At 45.3% G+C, this 14889-nt stretch overlaps 1 protein-coding gene across 1 annotated transcript in view; it reads right to left on the bottom strand.

Moving 5' to 3' along the window:
- tnrc6c2 (trinucleotide repeat containing adaptor 6C2) overlaps positions 1-14889 on the bottom strand; it is a 188651-nt gene that overhangs the window by 13107 nt on the left and 160655 nt on the right. Inside the window, exons 7-17 of the mRNA XM_056280539.1 lie at positions 11434-12877; positions 10304-11346; positions 8606-8809; positions 7173-7339; positions 6934-7011; positions 5627-5684; positions 4468-4610; positions 4233-4379; positions 3568-3714; positions 1913-2032; positions 1217-1300 (exon numbers count right to left, since the gene is read on the bottom strand). Coding sequence (XP_056136514.1) covers positions 1217-1300; positions 1913-2032; positions 3568-3714; positions 4233-4379; positions 4468-4610; positions 5627-5684; positions 6934-7011; positions 7173-7339; positions 8606-8809; positions 10304-11346; positions 11434-12877 — 3635 coding nt within the window. The remainder of the gene's footprint in view (positions 1-1216; positions 1301-1912; positions 2033-3567; positions 3715-4232; positions 4380-4467; positions 4611-5626; positions 5685-6933; positions 7012-7172; positions 7340-8605; positions 8810-10303; positions 11347-11433; positions 12878-14889) is intronic.

The raw sequence follows: 14889 nt of genomic DNA, 5'->3' as shown, positions 1-14889 counted from the left end.
GATTGGGGAAGCAAAGGTATTTGGACAGAATGCAAAAACCAAGAACTAAAAAAATAAATGAATGGGGAAAATAAGATTCACAATTTCCGCTATTTGGTCATTTATGCAATAGTAGTCACACATGCACAGTTGAGAAACATGGTTGTTCAACAACAGGAAAACAATACTTGCAACACTGTAAACAGAGTAGATTCTGACCCAATTGGGTGGCTTTAATTAACAGAGTTGGATGAGAGGGTGATGAAGGCAAACACAGACAGAAGTAGAGAGGGCATGTAATGGAGGTAAAGAAAATAAATTGAAACAAAAAGGCAGAAAAGAGGAAAACAGCAAAGAGATTGAGCAAGGGAGAGGGAGAAGCGAGGGGAGTTGGAACAGCAGGCATAGAAAGGTGGAGTGAGGAACAACAAAAGGAGAGTCAGCTGGAGAGGGCCAGCGGCTGAGGAGTCCTTGGGATATGGAGAAGGAGGAATGAATGACAAAAATGAGGATCAAAAGGAAAAAAGAGGGGGGGATGTGAAAGTGAAGGTGTTGCTGGTGTTGGATATATGAAGAGGTAAGTGGAAGAGAATAGCATGTGAAAAGGAGGATGGCAGGAGAGGTGGGACGGCAACACTGAGAGAAATAGTGAAGGGAAGAAACAGACAGACTCTTAAAATCTACCCTTTTTCTATTATCCAGTGCAGTAACACTCAACCATGTGCCACGGAGGGCCATGTATATATGCAGGTTTTCTTTTCAACCCAACACTACACCTTCTGATTTCACTAATAAACACATCTACAACAAGGACAAAGGAGGACTAATCTGTGAAATCAGATGGTGCACTGTTGGGATGGACTGAAAACCTACATACACATGGCTCTCCATGGCACATAGCTGAATACCTCTGATGAAGGTGAAGCCTGATGCGTAAAGGTTTTGTGCAGCACTAACACATTTCTAAGAAAGGAGAAGTTATTAGCCAATGCCTAATTGTTAGCCAACTTCTCCTTCATGCCAGAAACATAAGCTTACTCAACCTCCAGATGCTTTCAGCATTGTTTATGCCTTTGCTTTTGTGAACACCTTGTGAGTACCTTACAAGACAGTGGTCATATGGCCATCATGCTCTATGAGAAATGAATCACTTCAATACTTGTACCGTCTGTCTATCTTCCTGCCTCTTGAGTAATAGTGTGGGTGTGTGTATGTGTGAGTGTCTGCGTTGACTCACTTGCTGCTCTTGTTGTCTGATAGGGCCGGAAACATTGCGCTGTGCCTGCATCATCTGCTGCTGGATTTGTAAACGCTGGTACGCCTGCAAAAAAAGGAAGAGGGGAGCAAAGGAGTTGGAGCATTAGAGTTCTCATTTGTAGGTGTGAAGTGAGCTTTGGTAAAATCAAATGTCTCAACCCACTGAAACTAAAAATGGAACAAATATATTCCATCACATTTGTACAATTTTTTACTAAATTGTCTGTAGATGTGAATGTGTTGGCCCTGTGATGGACTGGCGGCCTGTCCAGGGTGTCTCCCCGCCTGCTGCCCAGTGACTCGCTGGGATAGGCTCCAGCATCCCGCGACCCCAATTGGGATAAACGGCTTGGATAATGGATGGATGGACATTTGTACAACATACATGTAACACTAACATTTTTGTAACAATTTATTTGTAGCTCATTTATAACTAACTGTAAAAATATTCATTATTTTCTTTACTCTTGTAAATTACTATGAGAAATTATGTTGAAAATTGAGGGAAAAAAGTTTTAAAAAAAAGTGTGTTTTCTGTGGTGGAGCCTTCATTCTCATTTCAGTTCAAATTGAAGACTGGCCCTTTGAATTTAATCCCCAGCCAGCTGTCTCTGCTCCAGGCCTGTGTGCAAGAGCTGTACTAATGCAGAGAGAAGGGGGTGGGGGGCTGACTCACCATTTGCAGCTGCTGAAGTTGGTACAACAGGGTCATTTGCTGAGGGTTTATTGGTGAGGTTAAAAGTGCAGGGTTCAGACCAATGTTTTTTGCTGCAAACTGCAAGAGCTGTGCTTGAACCTAGAGGGCGCAGAAGAACAGACGGAAAAAAAGGAGGCGGGAAGTCAGTTGCCGCAAACCTCACAACTCTACAAGAACAGCTGCAGGCATGGAAAACTATCAACTGATGCGAAAGTGTAAGTCCAGAAACAGATACGACGAGTTGCATTCAGAAACCAAGAACAGACTTATAAGGACCATTTATGGTCGTCAACAACAGTGCAGACTCCGGCTCACTTTGGGATCTGGGGTTAGGTAAAGGTTAAGCATTACGTGTGATGGAAAAGAAACGGAAACACTTACTGAGGCTGTGTATGTGTGTACACAAATATCTATCTATCTATATATATATGTGTGCATGAGAGTGGCTCTACCATCTCAGTAGATGCACCTGCCCTAAATTAAGTAAACACGCAGTGACGGGTGTGAAAGCTGTGTGAAACTGTGGCCGGTATACACGCGCACACACACACATGGGGACTGAGTGAAACCAGTAGACAGAGAGAGCGGCCAGAGCAGATAGGACTGCCGAGAAAACTTGAGAGGAAAAGGCTGAGGTGCTGCTCACTGACCGTAACAAATCCAAAACACCATTCTACTGAACATCTGTGTTCATACTGAGCAAGAGCTACCCACACTGTGCATAAAAGGACTGCACTTAAAAACAACACTAGGCTCAGTAACTAGTATGCCATACAATCAAATAGATGATGGTGATTAGCTTGACCAAATTTACCCCATGTGCATAAACTCAGTTGTTCTCTGTTAGCACTGCCTAAGGACATCGCGTCAAATGATGTCATATATTTGGGAAGAAAAAAACGAAGAGACTAGAGGAGAGAGATAGGCTGTGTGGGTGTATTGGAAGCAGTACATCTGAAGCGGCTTGTCAAGACAGCTGTGTCCACACGCAACGCTTGCTGGTACATGTATTAACTGTAGGACTGGCTCTCTGAACAGGAAAAGACCATTTTCTCTGTAAATATGAGTTTCACTAAAGCAGTTCATCTCATCTCATCATCAGCAGTTCAAGTCCCCCCCCCTTTTTTTTCTTCCCAGTTGTATCCAGCCAATTACCCTACTCTTCCTAGCTGTCCTAGTTGCTGCTCCACCCCCTCTGCCAAGCTGAGGAGGGCTGCAGACTACCACATGCCCCCACTGATACATGTGGAGTCGCCAGCCGCTTCTTTTCACCTGACAGTGAGGAGTTTCACCAGGGGGGACGTAGCGCGTGGGAGGATCATGCTATTCCCCACAGATGCCCTGACTGACCAGAGGAGGGGCTAGTGCGGCAACCAGGACACATACCCACATCCGGCTTCCCACCCACAGACACGGCTAGTTGTGTCCGTTGGGACGCTCGACCAAGCTGGAGGTAACACGGGGATTCGAACTGGCAATCCCCGTGTTGGTCGGCAACAGAATAGACCGCCGCGCCACCCAGATGCCTTAAGCAGTTCAAGTTTTAACAGAAAATACAGACCATCTGTACTTCCTTGATGTGTGCCTTATGAGTGGTGAAATTTTCCTTTAAATGTGTGTGCATTTGTGTTCACCTGAGGGGAGAGAAACTGAGGCACTTGAGCACGTAGACTAGGCTGGGAGGAGCTGAGAGGTGGCACTGGTGGCTGAGGAGGCGCCTGCTGCTGCTGCATGGCCCGGGCTTGTGCTGCTCCGCTACTGCCAAACATTCCACTGGGCATCTACAGACATCGAAAACTGAATGAATGTTTTGCTTATACTGTGTGTTAATTAGTGTTTTCCCTGTTCCCTGTTTATTAGTATGTACTAATAAGCTATTGATTGTCATTATGCCTCAGCACCCACCAACCACACCTACGTATATCCAGTCATTTTTACTCCCTTTTCTTTCAAGCTCAAATATTTACTAGCTTTAATAAAGATAAGTTAGTCACTTCCAGCTGGATAAGAAACAGCTCTACCCACATTGGACATTTTAAAATATTGCCATGCATAGCTGTCAACTGGTTAAAATCACAGCTACAACAGAAACCCAAGTGGAGTGGTTGTCGCTCCAAATGGGAATGAAAATGTTTCAAATGCTGAGAATATTTTGCGAATCTAACCCTGCGCTCATGACGTTTTTGGTGTAAGTGCTGGGTAAAATGGGTGTACGCTGGATATCTGGTTCAGCCATGCAGAATTTAGAGCCCTGAGCTCTGTCAAGATGGACACTTTCATTTGATGCCATTTATGCTACCTGTCTGTTGTTCAAGTTTTGCATGGCCAGCCCCGGATTGCCCTGTCCCAGACCCTGCCCAGGCAGGCTGCTGTTGGCCAGGGGGAGCTTCAGGCTGGGGGAAGGCAGAAACGGTGATGGGGGGGTATCATCCACCAAAACACCATCCTGAAGAGAGAAACAAAAACCTCATCAATGCCACAGCCCTATGGGCTCTTCGTGTTGTGTTACAGTAGGGGTTTGGGAGGTACTATACCTTGTCAAGGAAGGGGCTACGGTCAGAAGGGTCCTTGGACAGGACAGGGGGGCGGCACAGCAGGGTTTTGTTCATGCCATTGCTGTAATCAGTCATGCCCATGCCCCGCTTGTCCAGCTCTGTCTTCTTCTCCAACAGAGCACCTGAGAAGAGACAGGAATGCACAGAGGTTAACGAGTACGTAAGCCCTCATTTTTAGCCTGTCCCCTCTCACTTACATTTTTAAAAAAGGTGAAAAAAAAGTTGTATTGATGACGAGGACAGCGATGGTGTTGTGGGTTGACTGAAGGTGTCAGCTGCAGTAAAGCACCTTGCCCTAGTTTCTCACAAGTCTATCCACAGAGTTTAGCGGGCTGACATTGGCATGTCACCTTTCCCCTCGCCTGTCTCAGTTTATTGGCCAATTTATTCTGTATATATATACTTTTTAATCTGTTCTATAACGTGTATTGCATTTGTATGTACTGAATGTGCTATATAAATCAAGTTTGACTGACTGCTATTTAACCCAATGCGTACTGGCAGGAAAGCAAAATGGCTGCAAATGGGAGCTGTAACATTAAAAGGGAATCAGTCAATCACCATCTTCAACATTACCTGTCTGTACATGTTTAAAGGATAACACTCCATTAGCATCTATAAATAATACTGAGCCATCTTCTGTATGTTTCTGAAATGCTGCTGAAACTGTGTCCACTGCCGACATCACTATCAGACAATCTGTGAATATGAAAATTTACCTCCTGGGTTTGCTGAAAGGCTGCACTGTATATAAAAAAATGCAAATAACATCACTACATTATTCTGCTGTACGTAGTGTTGTCATTCACATTTTCATACACAGCTTCATGTAGTAATCTGTAATTTAATCACGTAATTTGTATATCCTTATACAATGCAGCCTATGAGCAAACACAGCAGTAAGTTTTCATATTCAACAACTGTCTGCTAGTGACGTCACCGGTGCCTTTTCAAAGATGCACAGAGAAGACTGCTCAGTATTATGGCTGCTAATGGAGTGCTATCCCAACAAAATATATATATAGAGAGAGAGAGAGAGAATGTTGAACATTATGACCGTTTCCCTTTGAGTAAAGGCAATTCCAATCACAGTATTCACAACACATATGGAGAACCTTGAGCCACAGTGGAGACTTACTCATGGCCTGGTCCAGGTTCATGTTGCTGCTCTTCAGAGCCTCCTCAGCAGGGTCTCTCTGTAATACATGGCAATAATAACCACTGTAATAAAAGTGCAGCGAATAATGTTTCACTCATAGCACAAAAACGGTTTACTTGTGATACATATACTTAACAATATGTATTATTGTTGAAAATAATACATATTCTTATTGTATTATTCTTAACATAATAATATTAATCTTAATAATTATAACAATATTCTTATAATATTAATATCAATAATAATCTATTATGATACATAATTTTCATAATAATAATATTAATAATTAATAATACAACTTTTCATAATAATATAATAATATTCTTATACATATTTTGACATGTTAAGAATATGTATAAGAACACATATTCTTAACAACAGGCAATATTGCAACATCACCAATCATGAGTCAAAAGCAAATTAAAGAAAATAACCAAACGCTTTTTTTTAATCAAGTGACAATACTTATTATTTTGCCGTTTTTTCCAGTATTTTTATTCTGTAGTCTTCTATCATATAGTCTTAAAAAAACATCCCGGATAGCTCAGTTTCAAGTTTATTTGTCATATATGAAAAGTAAGTTTACACTTATTCTCATAATGAAATTATTTTTTTTTTTGGTGGCTTAACACACAAGTGGAAAATAAAAGCACTTAGAGAAATCAGCGTGTATCTTGTAAGTAGCAATTTGCAGTGCATGATCTTTGTTTATTTCCCCTCCATAACAATGTAAATGTACGAGATTATTCTCTTGCGGTAAAATCAATTTTAACTCTGATGCTCGGTCATGTCATTCAATCTGCTGCACTTATCTGAGCGTACCTCCTTAACTGGCCATTAGGAGTCTAGTGATGCACACAAACACATTCACTTTGACCTGTAAACATGAAGACAGGCATATCTCTAATTCTGAGGATCTAGTTTTAATATCTATTTTACTCTGGTTTGTGAAGATTTAGATTTATTGCTCTTGTTATTGTAATAAATACCACTTGGCTGGGGAATCACTTTCAGTACTTCCTACTTGTCAGGGTTTACATGCTGCTGCTCTGATGACCCAGTTTCTCTATGGGGATGATTTGATTTGTGCCTTATCTGATCTGAGCATAATAGTCAAGACTGATTTTAGGAAAAGAAGATGGACTGAATAAAGTTTCAGCTGGATTCAAGGAAAGAAGTTTGTGTAAAAACTGACAAGTGTCTGTGCAATTACGTATTTGTAGTGAGTGGTATCTGTGTTGGAGCCCAAAACCCACACTGAAAACATGTACTGTCTAACTTACTGGGAAGCCCATGTCAGTAAGCTGTTTGATGAGACGGTTCATGATCCAGGCCTCGTCTGGCTTGTTGCCCATCTTCGCCTGAACACACACCAGGGGAAACCTTGTTTATTCAACTGACAAACACTGTTCTTTGTGGTCACACTGCTGTTCAAGTGTCAAGATAAAGCTGTGTTTGGTGCTAAGTGACCTTGTCCGCAGCTGATATCTGGTCAAATACAAAGTAGTTTTTGTCCACTAACCTTGCTTGGGACCTTTTTGGGTCCATTGCCCCAGGAATTGCAGGAGGAGCTGCTGTCCTGAGAGGTGGGGCTGTTCCACATGTCCCCATCCTCAGTATCCCATTGACTGGTTGTCATGCCCATCTCCTCTCCTCCACCTCCCCAACCATCTTGCATAGGTTTTGGGCCTGTTTAGATGGGAGAGGCAGTGGTATAACATATTGGTGGACAAATTTCAAATTGTACAATTAGGCCAGCAATTTAATATTGCCCATGCACAATGGTAATCACAAGTCATTCATTTGGTGAAAATGCTGTTTTGGGGACAATAATAATGGTCTTTTCATTTTATTGTGTCCCACAACGTCTTCTCTCCTTTTAAATTTGCCTGTTAATTTACAAAATTTACACTGTTAACTTACAAAAACCACAAACACACCACATGAAGTTGCCTTTGCTTCCCTACCGCCACTGGCTGGCTGTATGACCCTTGTGATCAAGTAATGAGCATCAAAGCCTTTAATTGCGTGAGAAATTCGTTGAAAGGGCTAAAATTAATTTCAAGCACAATCCATATACACCAAGGTTCCATGTCAAGACTTAATATAGCCTTCTTTTTTTTTTTGGTCACATGAGCTGGCTGACGTGTTTCACCATGTGCCTTCATTAGGGCAAAGGTCAGGAACATCAGTATTTTTACCAAGTGTTAACAGACAGAGTAGCTTGAAAAATATTCACACGATACTGAGTCCAAACAAGAAAAATTCTGGGATACTGATATAATAAATTTAAGTCATCACAACTCTGCTGGTAACACCAAGTCTGTCTAGTTAAGTCTATTATGAGATAGTCAAAGAATACGTATGCCCTAGCTGTCTTTAATCTAACCTGCCACCTCTCCTGGATCTCCCTTGAAATGGCACTTGATTAGCCATTCTACGCTTGAAAAAAGACAAAGACAAACAGTCCATCACATGAAAGCTATTTTTATTTTTCTACACACCAGTGTACCTTGCAAATGCTCAAGCATTTTCAGAGGCTGTGCAGAATGCAACTTTTAATATGACCACGTGGGGCCACTGTTGCCATTTGACAACACTCGTCTTCCCCCTCCATTGCAACGTTTCAGCTGAACTACACAACTGTGGCTTGGGATTGCTTTAACACCTCCAATAGCACTAACAAAATATTCCAGTATCAGCACAAATCGAAACAACAGAGAAGAAATTTCATGTTTTTCACTTAACCAAGCATATCTTTAGACACATACACAGCATGACTGTACAAGATACCAAACCTAAACTTGAAAACACTTGCAGCCCTTCTCAAGCAACTGGGTACATTTCAGCATTTTAATGCATCATTCCTTCCCTTCATTTTGTTTCTCTCCTGTAGCTTGCTTCCTTAAAAAAAATAAAAAAAGTTTACATATCCCATTCATCTGTGGATATTACCTTGCTTATTGGGTGCAGAGCCTGACACTCCATTGGACCTACTGAAGGGTCCAGAGGGCTCATGGCTACCATCTCCCCATCCTCCCATACTCCCAGGTGGCTTGCCCCAAGCAGAAGTGCCATTGTCCACCGCTGACGACGGGGCTGCTGGCTCTCCCCAAGCAGGCTCTGACTTGGACTGAACATTAGGAAGCTCTCCCCAACCTTGGAAAGAAAAACGACAAGGTAAAGCTTTGAATAACAACAAGGGCCCAGTCAATAACCAATCGGTGGAACGTTCTCCCCAGTTTTGCAGGGATGAACGGAGGCAGACTAGTTTAGAAATTGAGTCATACCATATATGCAAGTAGCATAGACTCAGTTAAGTTAAACATGTGCGCCATCTCTAAAAATATTTTTTATGTAGTTCATTTGCATTAATTTGTCTCCCACCCTAAACCAAACGATGACTTTTACCACTGAAAAGCACAGAGCTGAAAGAAACAATTGCTATTGAAATCTTTACCTCCAAGTTTTTATAATCTAAGGGCCCCTGTGATGAACTAGAGAGACATGTTAATCATAGAGGCAGTCCAACAGTACACCAGTCAACTGGAACAGTGCCATGCTGTCTATATATAGAGGCCTTTACAGACTGCCTCCTCTTCTGACGACAGGCCTTCGACAGGCATATTCTGACCTGCCAGGTTCTGTGTGTGTGTGTGTGAGAGAGAGAGAGAGAGAGAGAGAGAATGTAAGAGGAGTGGTGAGATGATACGAGTAGCTCTTGCCAGCCAGTGCACACCAGCTTAACTGCTGGCATGCTTCCAGATCTCTCTCTCTCTCTGTCTTTCATGTCAATAATTTTTTTGGTCCTTTCGCCATCTATTTCCCTACATCTCTGCTGAACCCTTAAACCTCCCACTGCATCTCCAATTTCTCTTTTTCTTGGCTGATGTGAAGGCCTTCTGGTGTGTGTGTGTGCGTGTGTGTGTGTGTGTGTGTGTGTGGTGTTCCTCTCTTAAGAGCTGGTCAGCAGGCTCTCTGGCTGGTGCAGGGCAAAGCCATAACAGCAGGGAGCAATGGTCTCACTGATAACCATAACATGATAAAGCAAGAGGGGAAGCAGTGTTAACCACAAAATCTCTGCCATGTCCATCTGTATAACCTTTGTCTTCAAAGTGACTTGTTTGACCTGGCTGCAGTTTGAACTTAAACCTACAACACAGGGCTTTTATAATGTGTAAATGATTATTAAGAGGACATAATAATACTTCTCTGCAATTCCTCATATCAAATAATCTCTGCAAAGAATAGCTTGACTCAGATGAACACTTATTTGTAACGTCAATATTCTATCTATTGCAGATTGGTCACAAATTTGCCCCTTAAGTTTTGCCTTCACTCGTTTCTCATTCACTGAGGCGACCATAAGCTTTAAGACATTCAAAGACTTCACAACTGTCAGTAAAGAAACTGACTCTCGAAAAGGCTCATATTTCATGGATAAACTAAATTTGTCTTGATTTTCATAATGGAGATCATACTGTTTTGGGAACATGAAACTTGGACAATGCAAGCCTCCACTTCAAGTATCAAAACAACGATGACTAAAATCTTGTTCTTTTTTTGTACGATTTTTACACAGTGGCACCAACAGTAGCACCTGAATGTGTTACTCAAAAAAGCATCATTCCCTATTTGTGTTGGATAACTCACCTGGGTTGGCAAGTGGGGCTCTACCCTGCGGGCCCCCACCCTGGAGTGGTGTGGTGGTGTTGGGTGACCCATTGTTGTTGGCATGGTGCTGTGGGTGAGCTGAGGGCTGGCCATGATGTGGGTGGTGGTGCATGTGGTGAGGGTGGTGGTGATTGTTGTTGCTGGGGCCGACAGAGTGATTGCTGTTGTTGTTGCTGGACATCACCATTCCACCATTCTTATTGGGTGGGGGGAGGCTGTTGCTTTGGTTACAGCTGGGGTTGTTGCGGTCCCACATGTTGACGGTCTTGTTGTAGGTACTGGGGTCACCCCAGGTAGATGTGCCATCATCAATCTCCATCTTCCTGCGGATGGATGGAGGGGAGGGCTCTTCCCAACCAGTGGGTTCCACACTCTGGTCCTGTTTACTGACACTACTCCAGCTGGCAGTGTTCTGCTTCACAGAACTAGGACCACCCCAGGACCCCATGCTGCCTCCTCCTCCACTGCCAGTGCTGCTGCTACTGCTGCTTTCCTGGGGTTTAGAGGAGCCCCAGCCTCCCTGCGCTGGGCCATTGGCACGCGGGGTCTCACCCCAGCCATTACCACTCACAGCAGGGGGAGTTTTCCCCCACCCTCCTCCTCCATTTCCTGCTCTGGGGCTATCCCTCCATCCGTTGCCTCCTCCATTACCTCCTTCTCCCTCCCACATGCTGTTAGAGGAGCCATTCTTTTTAACTTCAGTCTCTACCCAGTCTCCTGCACTAGAGCTGTTGGAGCCTGCGCTGCTGTTTCCCCAACCATGGGAGCTCTTGGGCCCCTCTCCCCAGTTAGTACTCTGACTCTTAGTGACGCTGTCATCCCAGCTGGGTGACTTGTCCTCGGAGCCCCAGGATGACGGGCCTCCACTTTTGGGGCCATTGGTAGACATGGTTTCGCCCCAGCCACTGGTGGTGACATTGGGAGCTTTGTTCAGCTGCTGTGGGGGGTCCCCCCAACCTGATCCAGCCTGGATTGACTGGGCTGGAGGGGCTCCCCAGCCAGAAGTTGCTGATCCACCAGAGCTGGCAGTCTTCTCCCCAGGCCCAGGCCCAGGCCCAGGCCCAGGCCCAGGTCCAGGTCCAGGTCCAGGTCCAGGTCCAGGTCCAGGCCCAGGCCTTTGGCTGTGGCCCATGTTAGCATTGATGGTGCCTCCATTAGCAGATGAGGCTCCTGCACTGGAGCTTGAGCCTCTCCAGTTATCAGAGCTGCTCTCGCTCTTCCCACCATCAGAGCGTGCTTCCTCCATTTCCCAGGCAGTGTGCTGACGGACGGGTGTCTGACCCCAGCCCGAGTTACACAGCACCCTGGGATCCAGGTCCTGGCGGGGTAGCAGAGGGGGGACATCTGCGCTGGACAACCTGTCTCTGTGGCAGGATCGGCCCTCATTGCTGTCCCCACTGCCTTCACTGGCCGGGGCCTTTCCAGGCTGCTGGCCCCAGGAGCCAAGTTGCAGCTCCTTGCCCAAACTAGAATTGCTGGCTTCTGCAGACTCCCAGCCTTTAGAATCTTCTCCACCACTAGTGGATTTGCCCCACTCACTCCAGCCTCCATTTCCACTACTCCCAGTTCCACTGCCTTGACGGCCCCAGGTGGAAAGGCCTCTGGTTGGACTTGAGTTCCAGCCTGAGTCCTTAGGGGAGTCAGCTGCCTTAGTGTCTCCACTCCCCCATACAGAGCTGCCTGTTGTGTCTCCATTGAGCTGGGAGGACTTAGTAGGTGACTGGCTGCCCCAGCCGGGCAGCCCATTGTTGGGGTTCATGGGCTCCTGAGCTTGCTGCAGCTGCTGCTTAGTGTGGTTTGGCCCATCACTGTTCAGATTAGCAGGCTCCATGCTGAAGGACACATTGGAGTTAGATGAATGCTGCTGATCACTCTCGTCGGGACTCATCATACCACCCCAACCTCCTCCATTTGAATCCCCTCCTCCCCCCAGGCTCCCATTTCCCATGTTTCCATTGCTATTCATTCCTGGTGGGAGGGATGCACGGTTGGATACCCCATTAAGTCCTATGCAGCCACCCCCACCAGCCTCTTGGCCCAAAACAGGCCAGGCAGATGGGTTGGCATTGGGGTTGAGATTCAAGTTGAAGTTGGGAGAACCCCAGCTATTGGGAGCGCCAACTCGACCACCATTCATATTGTCCTGTTTATCAGAACCCCAGCCTCTACTGCCACCTATGGTGTTGGTTGCCCCAGGGACTGTCATCATGTTAGCATTAGCTTTCAGAGAAGAGTAGTGGGCCTGCTGGCCTGCAGCCCCCGTGGCCATACTCATACAACTACTACTATTACTACTACTACTACTACTACTACTATTACTACTGCTACTACTACTGGTGGTGGTGCTAGTGGCAGTGTCTGGGTTGGATTTAGCAAAGCCTGAGGGGCATGCTGATGCTGCGGGGCAGCTGACAGAGGGCCAAGCTTCGGTGTCGCTGCCCTCAACGATCACTTTGTCCCAACTGTTGGTGCTGGAAAGGGTGTCAACTGGAAAGCAGGCTCCCCAGTGGGAGGTCTCATACTGGGCCCCAGGGCCACTCTGGGGGGATGCTTCTGTAGAGAGGCAGAGAGGAAGGGCAAAACGGAGGGAAGGGCAGGTGAGAGAGACAGAGAGAGAGAGAGAGAGAGAGAGAGAGAGAGAGAGAGAGAGAGAGAGAGAGAGAGAGAGAGAGAGAGAGAGAGAGAGAGAGAGAGAGTGCATGGGGGAGGGAGTGAGGAAGACAGTCAGTGGGAGTTGGAGACAAGAGATGGAGGGAGAGGGTAGAATTTGAAGAGCGAGAGAAAGCTCTCAGATGGAAACAAACAGATAGAGGGGGTGGGAGACAAAGAGAGAGAGGGGATAACAAAGGGAGAGGGTGATATAGAGAGAAAGAAAGACAAAATAGATTAGGCTACACTTAGAAGACACCATGTAATACAATCCCTTTTAGCTCCAGGACCAATTTTATCTCCTTGGTTGGTTACTGCTAGCTATCAGACAGGAAGAGATGGTCACACTCTTGTGCTTCCACCATCCCACACATAATCAGAATGCACAGCAGAGCGTGCCGCATGTCATATCAGCTATGGCACATCCATATATCCCTCCTTTGGCGCAGTCAGCCAAACGGAAACAGGGAGAAATGAGGCCCTGCCTCTCTTTTCTTTCTCCATCCCTCTTTACTCTCCATCTCATGCCCTCCCCAGCCCATGGGATGCCATCATCCACTTTGTTCTTTTCATCAACTTTTCATTCCTTCTCCTCTTCCTGCTTCTCCCTCTCTCTCTTTCAACAACCTCATCTCGCTTCATGCCTTCTTTCTCTCTCTCTCTTTCTCTCCAACCTCATCTCTCTCTCCAGCCTCATTTTTTCTTTACCCCCCTTTCTCATATAACCCTTCAATAAAACTTCTTTTCCCTCCTATTTCCTCACTCATTCAGTATTTCCTCTCCCTTTCTCCCTCCCTCCCCTCCCTTTCTTTCTCAGCCCCTCCCCTAATCTGAACTACAACAGTGAGAGGCCCATCAGTCTCTATCGCTGCTCCCCTGGCTGGGGTTGTGAAGGGAAGCCCAAGTGGAACGTTGCTCATTTATTGGAATGAAACTGGGACGGCTCCCCATCCATCACTCCCTACGCCCCAGCAGGCCTGTTCCTCCTCCAACTGCCCTGCGCAACCTAGCCAACAACCTCCCCCTCACCTCTGTTAATATGTGGGTAGGTTCCACAATAGTCTGGCTATCTTTCACTACCTACATGCATATGCACGCGTGTGCATGTGTGTCTGTGTGTGTGTGCACACTTCAATATCAATCATTTTGACACCGCTAGGAACTAGGGACTGTAGGGCAGCAGGAAACTTATTTCATACTTTTTGGTCTCAATGTTTGAAACTTAATGTACACAAGAGAATATAGTGGACTGATTTCCCTCCATTTCCTGGCTGATTTTAAATCAGCCACTCAGGTCAGTATCATTTAAACTTGGAAGGTCAAATACTAAGCAGCTCATTTAAAAGAATAAAAATGTCCTCAAAATAGCCAGTGTGCCTGCATACAACCCCCAACTCCCAAAAACCCCCCGCCAAAAACAAGGCAGATTTTGCAACGATTCTCGACACAGCATGCTGTCACACACAAGCAATCTCATTAAGCACACAAGCATCCCATCAATTGGAGAACTAATAATAGTCTGATTGGATGCTATGAGGGGGTAATCAATCAGTGGAAGGCAGTTAATCAATTTTCTTATTAATGCCTGTGGGGCAGAGCAGAGAGATTATTGATCCAGCATGCAAACAACGTAAACACCAAGTTAGCCCTGTGCACTGGGCCAAAAAACCAATGAGGATTACTTCCATGCTTCATCTTACTAGCTCACAGGCTAGCAAGGCATAAGAAAGAAGATAAGTATCCAGTTATTCTGGGAAGACAGAGGGAACTGATTGTTTGATATCAAAAAATCCAGTTTTTACATCTGAACGATGGGTTCTACATAGCTTTGGTGATATAGCTTACTCATCACCAACACAGAGGGGTTAAGCAGTAACATAATACAGGCTACATGATACCTAGGCTGACGTGAGTCA

Source organism: Lampris incognitus, chromosome 5, assembly GCF_029633865.1.
Source record: "Lampris incognitus isolate fLamInc1 chromosome 5, fLamInc1.hap2, whole genome shotgun sequence".
Taxonomy (NCBI): Eukaryota; Metazoa; Chordata; class Actinopteri; order Lampriformes; family Lampridae; genus Lampris; species Lampris incognitus.
Note: the sequence above shows the minus strand (reverse complement) of the source record. Positions and strands in the feature narration are given on the sequence as shown.